At 38.4% G+C, this 13,892-nt stretch overlaps 1 protein-coding gene across 7 annotated transcripts in view; it reads left to right on the forward strand.

The window, feature by feature from the left end:
• bcas3 (BCAS3 microtubule associated cell migration factor) overlaps positions 1-13,892 on the forward strand; it is a 256,386-nt gene that overhangs the window by 224,873 nt on the left and 17,621 nt on the right. For 5 of the 7 annotated variants that reach the window (XM_067365260.1, XM_067365262.1, XM_067365265.1 and 2 more), the window contains exon 23: positions 8,950-9,117. In XM_067365260.1, coding sequence (XP_067221361.1) covers positions 8,950-9,117 — 168 coding nt within the window. Of the gene's footprint in view, positions 1-8,949; positions 9,118-11,849; positions 12,249-13,892 lie in introns of those variants that run through there. The other 2 variants (XR_010892170.1, XM_067365264.1) reach the window with 2 other exon arrangements.

The raw sequence follows: 13,892 nt of genomic DNA on the forward strand, positions 1-13,892 counted from the left end.
AAAAAGAGAGCAAGAGAGAGATGTTTGTCTTCAGTTTGGATGTGTTGCATGAATGGAAATACTTGGCTTTGAAAAGTATTTGGACATTTAAGTCAGTTAAAATGTGTGAATTTCATTGCATTGTATAACAAAATATTAAACCAAGTGACAATCATTTTAAAGAAAGAGCACAAACACACTTTAAACACAAGATGTATACTTCACAAGGAGAAGTTTGTGAGGTTACATTACATATATTGTTTAAATTTAAGACTTCATACTTCCACTAAAAATCATTTTGAGACCTGCTGGTTAAGAGTATCAAATTTGTTGTTATAATTTTTTTTTAAAGAAGACACTTTGTTGGATATCTTATTCAAATTTCTACATTATAAAATGTCCAAAAGACTCCAAATACTTTCTGGAGTGACTGTACACTTTTCTACACAAATCTCAAGACTCCGTCTGGACATAGGGATGATAAAATACTAATGCTAAATATAATTAAAATACTAATACAGATACAATGTTAATTTTCATGTAATGGCCTTTAATCCATAAATGACCAGTTTTAAAATGATATATAATTTTTTTCTGAATACATTTAAAATCTAAAATCAATCCTTTTAAATACTACAAGTCACAAAGTGTAATCCATAGCGGTTTTATGTAGAAAATACATTTTTTATTGCAAAGTCCTTTGTTTTTATGTCATGGACATGTTCCTGTAGTCAGACCAGATGTAACAGGAATGTTACATTTCAAATTTATTGCATGAACCTACGTAATGCACACTGTATTTTGTCCTTGTGTGCATCTTCATTGCTCTGAGGTATTAGAAGTATGTGTGTGTGAGACTGACAGAGAGAGTGAGTACAGGTGTGTGTTTGTGTTATGTGGGGATTAAGGCCATGTCCATCCGTCAACTGCGGGCTGGCAGTCTCAGGCGGTGCGTGGGCTCGGGTTTCCGCCGGCAACAGCGGTCTGATGGATGGGGTCTGCTGGGATGGGCGGTATTGTGATTAATGTGGATACTCACCCCTAGCGCCAGATTTTACGCGTCTCTCATAGATCTGAGACACACGTTCACATCCACACACACAGTAAGCTTTGACAACATGCTGTCTGTCTGCCTGACTGTCTATCTGTTGTTTTTTTCTTTTGATCGTTTTTCATGCGTCGTTCAATAGTTTGTTTGTTTGTTTGTTTAATAATTTGTTCATATGATCATTCCGCCTATACACCTCCAAGGGTTAGTTCATCCAAAAAAGAAATTTCTGTCATTAAATACTCACCCTCAAGACCTTTGTTCGTCTTCAGAACACAAATTAAGATTTTTGATGAAATCCAAGGGTTTTTTTATCTTCCATAGAAAGCAACAAAATTACCACATTCAAGGTCCAGAGAAGTAGTAAAGACATTGTTAAAATAGTCCATGTGACTACAGTGGTTCAACCTTAATGTTATGAAGCGACGAGAATACTTTTAAAAAACAATAAAAAAATAAAAAAACTCAGATTTCAGCAAAAATATCTTAATTTGTGTTCTGAAGATGAACAAAGGTCTTGTGGGTTTGGAACAACATGAGGGTGAGTAATTAATGACAGAAATTTTTTTAATATTTTTTTCTAAATGTTGTCTTTGTCAATCCTTTGTCTTCACAAGCTTTGAAAGTTAAAATTAAAGTTACATGAATTTATTTGAATGTCAGTTCATTATAATTTTACCTCGTTACATATTCAAATTGCCATTCTGCAGTCTGTTTAATTAAATTTAGTAAAATTGAGACATTCTTAGTTCATTTCCAAATGGTGCACAATCCTGGTGTGTGCAGTTGGTTATTTTTATAAGTAGTTGTTTTATGAAATGCTGAGTTGGAACAATTCATTTTACAAGTCTGAGCACATCTAATATTGCAATTTGCCAGCTGTGATTACCTACAATCTTTTGCCATGCACTGAAGGTTGTTGAGAAGATCAGCTTAAATTTAAGTAATTGTTGCTTTGACTAAGGTTTGATTGTATTTTGAGCAAAGATTGTTGAATCACCCCTGGCATCATGTTTTGTTCTTGATTCGGTGCAGCCCCGTAGGGTTTGGCTCTGGCGAGCACGGGAGGGGCTCGATACGTTCCAGCCTGTCAGAGAAATGAATGCACTCAAGTAGCTGTGAAACACATTAGCTTCTCAGCATAAACAAGACGTCTGCCTCATTAAGTTACAGCGTAATACAATACTCTTCCATATCAATTAGGCGTCCCTGCCACTTTGGCTTGTGGAAAACGGCTTCTCGCTCATTCGCTCTCCATCATTAGGCCACGTTCTGTTTACACTGACTCCATCCGTTTCATTTATTAGAAAAGCATCGGGACACACCTAATATGTGATTGCTGTTTAACCGAGAAGCATATATTACGCTAATGTGCCGCACTCTGGCGTGAGTGGTGAAAGACTCAACCATTCAACGCTCGGATGTGTGTATGTAGTGTGTTTGCGTGCATATGTGTGTGAACCCTGCCGATCAGGGCCATGGGAGTGCGCTCTCTCGCCCGAGCTGTCAGAGAGCGAGCCAGTTTGTCAGCAAACACACCCTGCAGGGTCTGCTCTGCGTCAAGCGTATCATTCTCCTTTAATCATTGCTGGGGCCACGGCGCTCTTCATTATTAACGTGGTCCCGTGGCCCCCAATTCGAAGTAAAGGAACGAGAAAGGAGAAACTCACAGCAGTGTTGTCCCAAGCGAGGTCGCCCTCGTTTATTTCCCGGACAGCAAGCGAGAACCGCAGAGGCTGGAGCGGCTATGGCGTTCGCTAATGCTGACGTTTGATGTTGAGTTATGGGGTTCTGAGGGCTTCTGAGAGCAACTAATGAGAAGAGTGGCTTGAACTTGGAAATGGAGGTGGATGGGACGAGTTCAGCAGCCCCACTTCTGCCAGGAATCGCTCTTATGGAAGGTAAAAGGTGAAGTGGACACTATATAAACCATTGAGTTTGATACTGATGATACCCTCACCAATCACAACATTACCCCTATTGCTTTAATCTTCAATCCAATGGGTTCTTTCTACATTGGCAAGACACACAGCACCTGTGTACTCAATATCACATGTGGGCTTGTGAAAGCTGTTTGTTTTTGTAATCTGACATTGGTTTAAACACACATGTCCTGTATGTCCACACTCAGTAGTGACATATTCATTTTATATATACTTGAAAATATATACTTCAGGGTATTGATTTCTAGTGTTGTATCTCAGGCCTTTACATGTGGCATTTTACCCAGATATTTTTTAGCCGAACTGATTTACATTCACTCCAATACATTTCCACTGTCATCAGATGGAGAAGAATGAATTCAATAGGATTCAAATGTTTTATTCCTGTGAAGGCAACTCTGAATTTTCAGCATCATTACTCCAGTCTTCAGTGTCACATGAACCTTCTGGAAATAAGTCTAATATGCTGATTTGGTGCACAAGAAACATTTCTTAGGATTATGATTATCAATGTTGAAAACAGTACTTCACAGACCTGTCACCAACAATGCAAGTTAATACCAGATGTACTGGCTTGAGTTTTTGGCTTCCTGTTTCTGCACCTTCTCTATCCCATCTCTCAGCTGAATGAATAGGTGTTTTGAAACCATACATAATTAAAGGAGGAGAATACAAAGGGCAGAGCATATGAATGCATAAAGACGTAGGCTTCTCTTAATCTATTAAAGGTGTTTTGGAGCCCAGGCAAGATTTTCTAATCCAGATGGGCTCAATGGGTGCATTCTGATCCAGCGCTATGATCATTTCACAGCCCTTTTGTGAAGACAACAGGTCATCATAACTCTTAGCGGCATTATCACGGATTTAACCCTGATTTTTTTTTTATCCCCCTCCTGCAGGAAGAGCTGTTTCACACCCATGGAATGAATAAGCTGTTTTTATGAATAGGAGACACAAAGTCTCTGAATACACTTTCACACTGACAATTTAAGGAGCTGCAGCCGGTGCCACACACGACGTGTTGCTCTCTTCGCTATTAAAGGTTTAAGGCTAATTGTCAGACGGCGCTCTGTTTGCCTAAGTTTGCCGACCTGGCTTTCGAGCGGGGCGGAAAGTGCCATGGCTTGAGTGAGCCGGAATCCATTGTGTGAAAGAGAGCGTAAAAGCTCGACGAGGGTATTGATGGGATTACTCACACTCTCACAGCTAAAGAGCGAGAGTGAAAAGAGAGAGCGAGGGAGTAAATGATTTAAAAGGCAGTGTAATGTAATGAGGAAAGGGGCCTTGGAGGTGCGGGAAAGACTTCCTTATGGCCATCTATCTGACTGCTAATCCTCTGAGCTTACATCTACATTAACACTCACACATCGCTGCTAAACACTTCTGGCAGCTTTTGGGTCTGTATCGCTCTAGCTGTGGTGCGCTCATCTGCAGCACTGTTAGTCTGGCTTTTAGGAGCCGTTGATGCTGTGTGTTTCTGTATACTGGTGGCACTTTAAAATGGTCTCTGATTGAGAGCCAGTGAAAGCAGGATACACACTTAGGAGCTGGAAGGCATGGAAATAAAGCTGGCATGAGTGCCCAGTGTCACTCTTATCTGGAGAGTTGGATGGCTTGATCTCTTCGAAGAGGACACTCACTCGAGCAAGGCCATAATCAGCTGATAATAAAATTTACTTGAATAACCACAGGCCTCGACTGCACTCTGGCCATGCTACACTCAAAAAAAAAAAAAAAAAACCTTTTCTAAAGATTTTCAAATTTCAATTAATAGTAAAATTCCATCAAATTGAATTGAATAATCCTTACATATTATTAGGACTGCCCCCTAAGAGTTGACTAACCATTAGTCGAGGCTTAATCGACCAAAATCTCATTAGATGCTTAGTCGCAGGAAAAAAATCCACATGAAGTGGCGAAGTCAGGCAGTCTGTTAACTGACTGACAGATTGTTAACAGCCGGACTATGTGGTAAATACAATAAATTAGGCAGGACATGCAAATGCTCGCCTGTCTTTCATCGACCTCAAATATGGCTTATCATCTGAAACATGTAAGTAGTAGCAACTTTACATTGCCGCTGGCTTCAACATTAACCTAGAAAAATGTGCGTTATTGAAGAGTTTGTGCGGAGTGTGAAAGCTGCATTACAGCTATGGAGGCGCCAGTGCTATCACTTGCACTTAAAATACTCAGTCATTTTTGGTCATACAGATAAGAGTAATACATCTTTTGAATAACAACAATCCATCATGCTTTTGTAAAATAATGAAAGCATTCAAGGTGTGCTTTCTGCCGTCTCTGTGAGCCAAAAAAAAAAGAGAGAAAAGAAACAAAACTCCATGTAAACTTGCCTTACAGACATGAAAATATATCTATAGAAAGCGAAATGTCTACCTTTAAATGAACCAATTCAATTTGAAAACCAATTTTGTCAGGATATATAACCCATATGAAACTTGCATATAGGTGTGTACTGTATATGTATTTGTATATCTATATATACATATGACTTAAAATGAATCTAAAATTAAATTAAAATGTTCATTTATTAAACATATTAATAAATGTTAATTTTCAAGATATTTCAAGATGTTCATTTTAAGTAAGCAATGCTGTAATTTTTAAACAATAGTTGAGTTAAGTAAAACTACCCAGCAGGTTGGGCAAACATTTAACCCAACTGCTGGGTTAAAACAACCCAATCTCTGGGTTTGTCCATTTTCAACCCAACTTGGGTTGTTTTTAACCCAGCATTTTTTAGAGTGTACTATTAAACCATTTTATTTTCAGTAAAAGTCAGCTCGTGGTCAGATAATGGTTAGTGCACATGCTCCAACACATAGAGTGTGTAGATCATGTGGGCTCTTCCTGTTTCTGATCCACCTCTCTCTCCCTATCATTTCCTGTCCTCCGTCTACCCTCTTCTAAATAAAAGTGGCAAAAGGCCAAAAAAGGTGGAGGTCTTCTCGGCAGGGGCAGTTCAAGCAGATGCCTTCTTGGACAAATGACAGCCCGTGATTTACACACTGTCCATTTTCCACCAGAAGGCTGTTTGTTTTTAGATACAAGTGAGCAACATTACACAAGTCTAACACACTTTCCTGGGGATAATTGCTTGTTAGCTCAATTTCACTTATGGCCCCTTAATAAAACCTAATTGAATTAGTCCCACCTTTGCTGTTCTTTTAGGTGTTTACGCTCCTCTGGTGCCCCTTGTAGCCCAGAAACAGGATAATGTGTGTCCCCCGCATGCCTAAGTAAACCTGCCGTAACTCAAGGCTGTCAAGGTGAATGTTCTCTGTACTGAATAAAGAAAATCTCAAAAATGAGATAAGTAGTCCTGCGGTTACCAACATCTAGGAGACCACTAACAAACATGGGTTTTATGATGATTAAAAAATAAAAATAAATAAATAAATAAATTCTCCTGCCTGTTAAATGTTAACATAATGTACTCATACCTCAGTGGTTCAGACAGGATTTTCAAGTGAAGATCTACATAGGTCGACTCAGGCCTTTTGTCTCACCCAGAACCTGTGGCAGGCTTTTTGAATTGAATTGAATTTGAATTGGTGAGGCTGAGCTCTGACGGGTGTGAATAATGTGGAATGTGGGCTGTGGCGGCTGTCAGCCATTCTGATGAAGAGATCTTCCCTATTGGTGAGAATGAACTTCTGACCCCACATCCTCTGTGCCGTTCCCCTTCAGCTGTTGGACTGCTTTAAAATAACGCTCACAGAGATGTACTCTCCAGCCTCCCAAAATCGTTTAAAAAGTGTCTTAGGTGACTTTCAATAGTTTGATGACCCTGACCGTGTCCGTGCTTTGGTCAGGTGTTTTATCTATCTTCTGAACAGGTTGCTGACCAGTAAGCTGAGGCATCAAAGTTTGGGGTTAATACATAATTTTTTTATTTTTTATTATTAGCATTATAATTTTAACAAGCAAGGACACAACAAATTGATCAAAAGTGACAGTAAAGACATTAATAATGCAAATTACATTAAAATTATGAGATGAAACAGAAAAGGCTCTCGTGATGACATATATTACATAGTTCAAAAGTTTGGGGAAAGTAATTTGTTTTATTATTAGTAGCAGTACTTTTTATTTAGCAAGGACATATTAAATTGATCAAAAGTGACAGTTAAGACATTTTTTCATAAGATATATTTTTCACATCTAATTGCCATTCTTTTGAACTTTCTAATCATCAAAGAATCATGATTTCCAAATATATATATATATATATAATTTTTTTTAAATATAATTAATTAAATATAATTAAGCAGCAAAAAATCTTTTCAGCAATGATAATAAGAAATGTTTCTTGAGCACCAAATCAGCATATTAGAATGATTTAAAAGGGTCATGTGACACTGAAGACTGGAGTAATGATGCTGAAAATCCAGATTTGCAAACACAGGAACAAATTACATTTTAAAATATACTGAAATAGAAAACTATAATGTATTTCACAATATTGTTTTTTTACTATAATTTGATCAAATAAATGCAGCCTTGGTGACAAACCATAAAAAAAGATAAAAATTCCTACTGACCACAAACTTTTGAAAAAAAAAAATAAAAAAAAAAATATATATATATATATATATATATATATTTTTTTTTTTTTTTTTTTTTTTAAAAAGTTTTGGGTCAGTTGGAATTTTTATATTTTTTTATTGTTTGTCACCAAGGGTGCATTTATTTTATATATATATATATAAATATATATATATATATATACAGCTATGGAAAAAATTAAGAGACCACTTAACATTGATTTCTGAACTTGGAGTGGTCTCTTAATTTTTTTCATAGCTGTATATATATGTATGTATATATATGTATGTATATATATATATATATTATATATAAATTTTAAATGTTTTTTAAGCGAATGTCTGTTTTTAAGTTACTTTATTTTTTCATTTATTTCATTATTTATTTATTCGATTTTCTTTAAAATTAATTTCTATTCTTGCGTTTGGCATTGTGAAATATCAAAACCATATAAAAGACCAAAGTGTGCAGTGGCCACTCCCACTCATCCTGCAGGAAGTTGCTTTGATGGCAGGCCTGTTGACTCTGGCGATTTCAGTGCTTTGAGGAGTCAATGGCAGACACAGGACAAACAGCTTTTTATGAAGTGGTATGAAGTTATCTGCTGTCTGTGAGCCTGGCCGGGCTGGTGTTTTACAGCAGATAACGGCAGGCCTCTTGCCTCCCTATCAGCGCTGTGCCACCGGCCGCCTGCGCTCCTCTCTTCGCCACGCATTAGCTCCTGTCAATGGCCTCGAGTGTGGCTGAGGGTTTACAGGGGAGGCCAGACAAGGCCAGATAGCCATTGGCCTGAAGATCAAAGGGTCTCCCTACAGGCCGTTCAGATAAAGCAGCTGTATTTCATGTGGCAGGTATCTGTAATAGAAAGACACCCTGGTAATGCCACTGTCTGAAGTGCAGCATCATGGCAGACAGATGAACTGTGCTTCCTTCACACCCCCCGTCTATGCAATATCTATTTTATTGGCCTAGGCACTTATTGCTGGAAAAAAAAATGTTTTTGTTTGAAGTCATATTGGCCCACAGTGGTGTTTTTCAGGGGTCAGTCATTTCCTCTTTGCTATCCCTGTCAGAGGAAGGCAGGGGGGGCTCGGCCGGGGTTTGAGCTGCTATGTGTGCCAGATGAAACACAGATAGCTGTTTATGACCTCTGAGTTACACCAGCATGGCCATAGACACTTTTCAGGTTCATTATGTATTATGACTTCAGACTTACAGAATTGTTTTCAAGCCAGTACAGTGTTTTTTTAACAATTCAGCTATCATCATCATACATCTGATAAACAACTATTATAAAGGACAGAAAAAAATGCAGTTTGCAGTGATAAAATTAACTTGTAATGAGCTTTAATGCAGTGTGAATCAAAATGGTGGTTTGAACTGTTGTTCTCTGTCGTTTTTCTCTGGCAGGCATGTTTGACCGCAGCGTCACCCTGCTGGAGGTGTGTGGCAGCTGGCCTGAGAGTTTCGGACTGCGTCACATGTCCTCTGTGGAAGCCACGGAAGAGGGCCTGAAGGAGAGACTGGCGGACGCAATGTCTGAGTCGCCCAGCAGAGACATTGTAGGCTCTGGGACAGGTGAGCACACGCACTCTCACTAATGGTGAACTAATGCACTCATTTTTTTGAAGTTGTAAAGTTGGAGTACATTTTACAAGAGAATACTTTTTACTGTACTAGAATACTATTAGTCTTTCTACTTCAAAATTTCCCATTTAATTCAAAGCATTATTGCCTATTCTTTACACTTATTTGTGAAATTTACAAGCAGTTTCTGAGTAAATGTTGTTTGTGCATCTAAAAGATGCTGGGTTAAAAACATCCCAAGATGGGTTGAAAATGGACAAACCCAGCGATTTGGTTGTTTTAACCCAGCGGTTGGGTTAAATGTTTGCCCAATAATAATCAAAAGGTGAACATTTATTAATACGTAATTTAAAAATGTTTATTGTTCAATTATTATTCTTTAAACTTTTTAATAAATGTTCATTTATTAAACTTACTAATAAATGTTTATTTCCAACATATTTTCATTTTATGCAAGTAATACAGTCATTTTTAAACAATAGTTGAGTTAAATAAAACTACCCAGCTGCTGGGTTAAAACAACCCATTCGTTGGGTTTGTCCATTCTCAACCCAACTTGGGTTGTTTTTAACCCAGCATTTTTAGAGTGTTCCCTTAAAAGCAACAGTTAACGTCAAAGGATATTTCATGCAAACATTTAAATTCTGTCTTCATTTATTTAGCCTTACGTCTTTCCAAACCTGTATGACTCTTTCTTCTGTGGTACATGATATTTTTAATAAAATTATATTATTTAATAATAACATTTCTCAAAATATCTTCATGAAATGATATTAAGTTATGTGAAAGAAGAACTTTGAATATGTAATAATAACTCTTTGTAGAAAAAAAGGTATTATTTTTCATTTTCATCAGCCAAAGTTTGTTCTTCTCATTAGTAGCTCATTAAGTTCAAAAGCAAACGAACTCCCTCAGAAGTTAAAGCGCTAAACCCTATTTGGTTCGATTTGCTCTTGCTAATACCTCCAGTGACTATGGGAATCAGTTACTGATCCTCAATCCTGTTCGAATTACGCAGAGATAAGAATACGTCCTGGCTTATTTACGTGATTTCTCGTACCGATCTTGGAAGAGACACATTTCAGAGGTTTTACAATAACAAATTAGGTCATTCACATTGAGGGAGAGACCGAGCGAAATGAGGGGGGAAATTGCCACTCTTGACAATCCAAATGTTTAACTCATTTAGGAAGCTGCTGCTCTCCGGCCCTCCCCCTCATCTGAACAAGACTTTCTTTGATATCTGGGGAAGATGGAGGTTGGATCCTGGACGCCGCTGCTTGGAGCAGCGAGGTCACAAGGCCCTAATGCATTTAGCATCGACTGGCCCTCTCTCGTAGCGCGTCTATTAGGCACTAATTTGATTTGTACCTATTCATTTGCAGTCCCTGCAGCAGCACCGAGTTGGCCTTCTCCATAATTGGTTCTGTCTCTATTTTTGCATCATTAGATTAAGCCCGACTCCCGGACACTTGTAGTCTGCGCTTGTCCGTCCATTTATACAGCCTAATGTAACACAAAATTCATTACTGATCACATTACTCTCAACTTTTGGCCCCACGGGCTGGCGGATGAACGTAACGTTAAGCATCTCCTGAAGCAGGAAACCCAGAGCCCGGACGAAAAATGGATTGCGGCGAGAGGCTCTAAATAAGCAGCATGGTGGCGGGGGACAGTGTGCTGGAGCCTCTGATGAGCACTAGCAATCGGTTATGTCAGTCTGTGTCTTTTTCACCCAGACGTCCGGCTGCAGTTAAGAATCAGTGCCAAACTTTAAGAGATCAAGCCATTCCCATTTGGGTCTTTGTTGAAGGTACCGACTAATGTGGCAGTAAGTGCTGAGAGTAACGGCCGAATATTGGTAATTACCCTATAGTCGTCCAAAGTACCCTCTTCATTTGTTGTCATGGGTCGTGTCTGGGTTGTGTCTAGATGGTAACTCTTGTTTTGTGAGTCCTGCAAGATTCATATGCAGCATAATACAATGCATTTATATCTCACAGAAACTTGGCGACTAGGGTGTAAGATAATGCTATGAATTTGTTGATTTCAATGGGCATGGTACGTTACAAGAAAAAAAAAGATTTGTGAAGGCAACGTTATTTTTTGGAAACTGATACATTTTTTAAAAAATGTGTTTCATTTTCTATTCCGGATTGAATTGAAAGTTTAAAAGAACAGCATTTTTTTATATATATATAATTTTTTTGGTAACATTGCAAAATAACTGTGTGATTTTGGTAAATAATCAATGTTATGAGTATAATTATTTTATTTATTTATTTTTGGTCTCTAAACTCCCCAGATCCCAGTTTGAAAACCCCTGCTTTTGTAATACAAGTGCCATAACACTGTTCTTAGGCTTTCCACAGAATAAAATTTGCCATCTAAACATGACTTTATGGCTGATGGGGGAATTATCTGATCAGTTCTAAAGCAATGTGGGATTGTGTCGTTGAGTTGTGGGTGAGCCAGTGCATCTGCGTATGTAATACCTGAGCAGCTTTCTTTGTAGTTGTGGGATGCCCCATTTAATAAGCCAGGTTCAGTCGGGAGCTTCTTTGAAGGGTCGAAAGCAGATGGTTCGACACTTAGCATCTCCTCACGCACAGGCGCTTCTTTAGAAGAGGATTGTAGCATCAGGGGACATCTCTGACTCTTCTTCTTCTTCTTTATCAGTCGCTAACTACTTCTCCATGTTTCATTCTATCCACTTTCTCCAGTCCTTGGATTTCCCATTCTTGCCTGGCTGACCATTGATGAAACTGGGAAATTTCATTGAGACATGGGAATTTCTTCCCATGCCGGTGATGGGGAGAGAACTCAAGACTCCCAATTTACCATAACGCAAGGCTTCTAACCTAACAGAATGGAATGTAAGAGAAAACTCTTGAAATGCAGTCATCTTATAATTAGATTTCGGTCAGCGGCATAATGTTGCAAATTGGATTTTTCTCATTGGTGCTAACCCAACGTAAATTCCATTTAAGCAGGGGGAAGAGGACAGGGCTCAACCCTGTCAGCCGCGGTGGCCCTCCCCACACCACCGCTGCCAGTGTTTACTGAGGTTACACACAGGGATTATGTCTCTGTCATTCCTCATTACTCCAGCCGCCCCAAAAAACACATTTATATCTATTTCCCTGTTAAGCCTACAGCACTGAGATCAAATGCCCACATTCCCCCCCCCCCCCCCCCCCATCGGCCTTACAGAGCTCTCAGAAAGTAGTAGTGATGTAGACATGACTCTTAAAAATTTGATAATGCTAATACACTGTCTGCCTTTAAACAAAATGCTGCAGCAAAAAGTTTCCCTCACGTTTGATTTATTTTAGGGAATCAGTTGATTCATTGATTCATTTGATTCTTTGGGCACATTTTTAGTAAAATATTTGGTATTCTATGCTTCTGTTCATTCTTTGGTTCAGTTATTTAAATGAGAGTGTTTCTAGTTTTATTAGAAATATAGTGTTTCAAGTTAAATGTTTTTACCCTAATTAAGATTCCCATTGTTTTCTCATGAAGTTGTAGTAATGTAGTCATGACTTGTAATGATCAATGCTGATATGGTGTTTTTGCTGCTTCGTTGATTTAGACATTTGAATCCATGCTTGTATGTTCTATGTGGCAGTGTGAAAGTTGTCTACTGAACCATATATATGTGTTCTTTTAAAATGATTAAGGCCGATGGGTTTTGTGCACTTGAGGGAGAGCACACACTGTCAAAGTGGGAGATCCCACAATAGCTTCATTGTGAAGAGGATGTTAGCGACAGCTCTCAAGCACCCTCTCTCTTTCTTTCTTCTTCTTCATCTTCATCCTTGAGGATTCAGATCGACCCTCAGGGCACATCTTTACTGTCAAAGCAAAAAACATACACTCTGGAAAACATGCATAAATCCACACACTTTCACTCTATAGTTTTGTCAATTCATAGAGTAGCTACTTATTCAGTTTGACTGTAGTTTAACTACTTTCATTTATGAATATCTAGCCACTTGTTTCTACTTTCAAAGTAGCTTCCTAACACTGACGTGCACTCTAAAGCTTTATTACTGAAGCATTTACATGCCTGGCCCTTAAAACAGTCATGCATTGAAACTGGTGAAAGAAAGAACACATTTACGTGAGCATAGTTTTCTCAACATAAACAGACACATACATGCTGTGACCACCACTGAGCTGACTGAACTGTGACCGGCTGAACTTATGATGATTAGAGCTTTTGTCACGAAACTAGGAACAATGCACTTACATCCGCCAGTAACACTCGTCTGTACATACTTCTCCAATGACCAGACACTCCAGGGCGCCAAAAATCTGTCTTCCTTTCGATTGGCTGTTAGCACTCGTGAAAGAAGCAGGATGTTTGTTTTCCAACCTCCCAAAGTCATCAAAACATTCATCAATAACTATTTTAGCCTTTGCACACTAGCTGTCATAATTTAAGTTTATAAAATTGCCAGGTTCTGTTTGAACTGGCTTTATGGTTGAGTTAATTATCTCACCAGGGATTGGTTATTAGTTGACTATCACATACAGAAATCCACAGAAAGTTCCAAAGGATCAGAATGAAATCATTCAGAAAGTCCACAACCACTTGCGTGTTTGTTTATTTCATATTTTGGTTAATTTAATGATACGTTCAGCTATTAAAGGGATAGTTCACCCAAAAATGAAAATTACCCCATATTTTACTCACCCTCAAGCCATCCTAGGTGTATATGACATTCTTCTTTCAGAATAATACAATCGGAGTTATATTA

The sequence above is a fragment of the Chanodichthys erythropterus genome, chromosome 17, assembly GCF_024489055.1.
Source record: "Chanodichthys erythropterus isolate Z2021 chromosome 17, ASM2448905v1, whole genome shotgun sequence".
In the NCBI taxonomy this organism is placed as follows: domain Eukaryota; kingdom Metazoa; phylum Chordata; class Actinopteri; order Cypriniformes; family Xenocyprididae; genus Chanodichthys; species Chanodichthys erythropterus.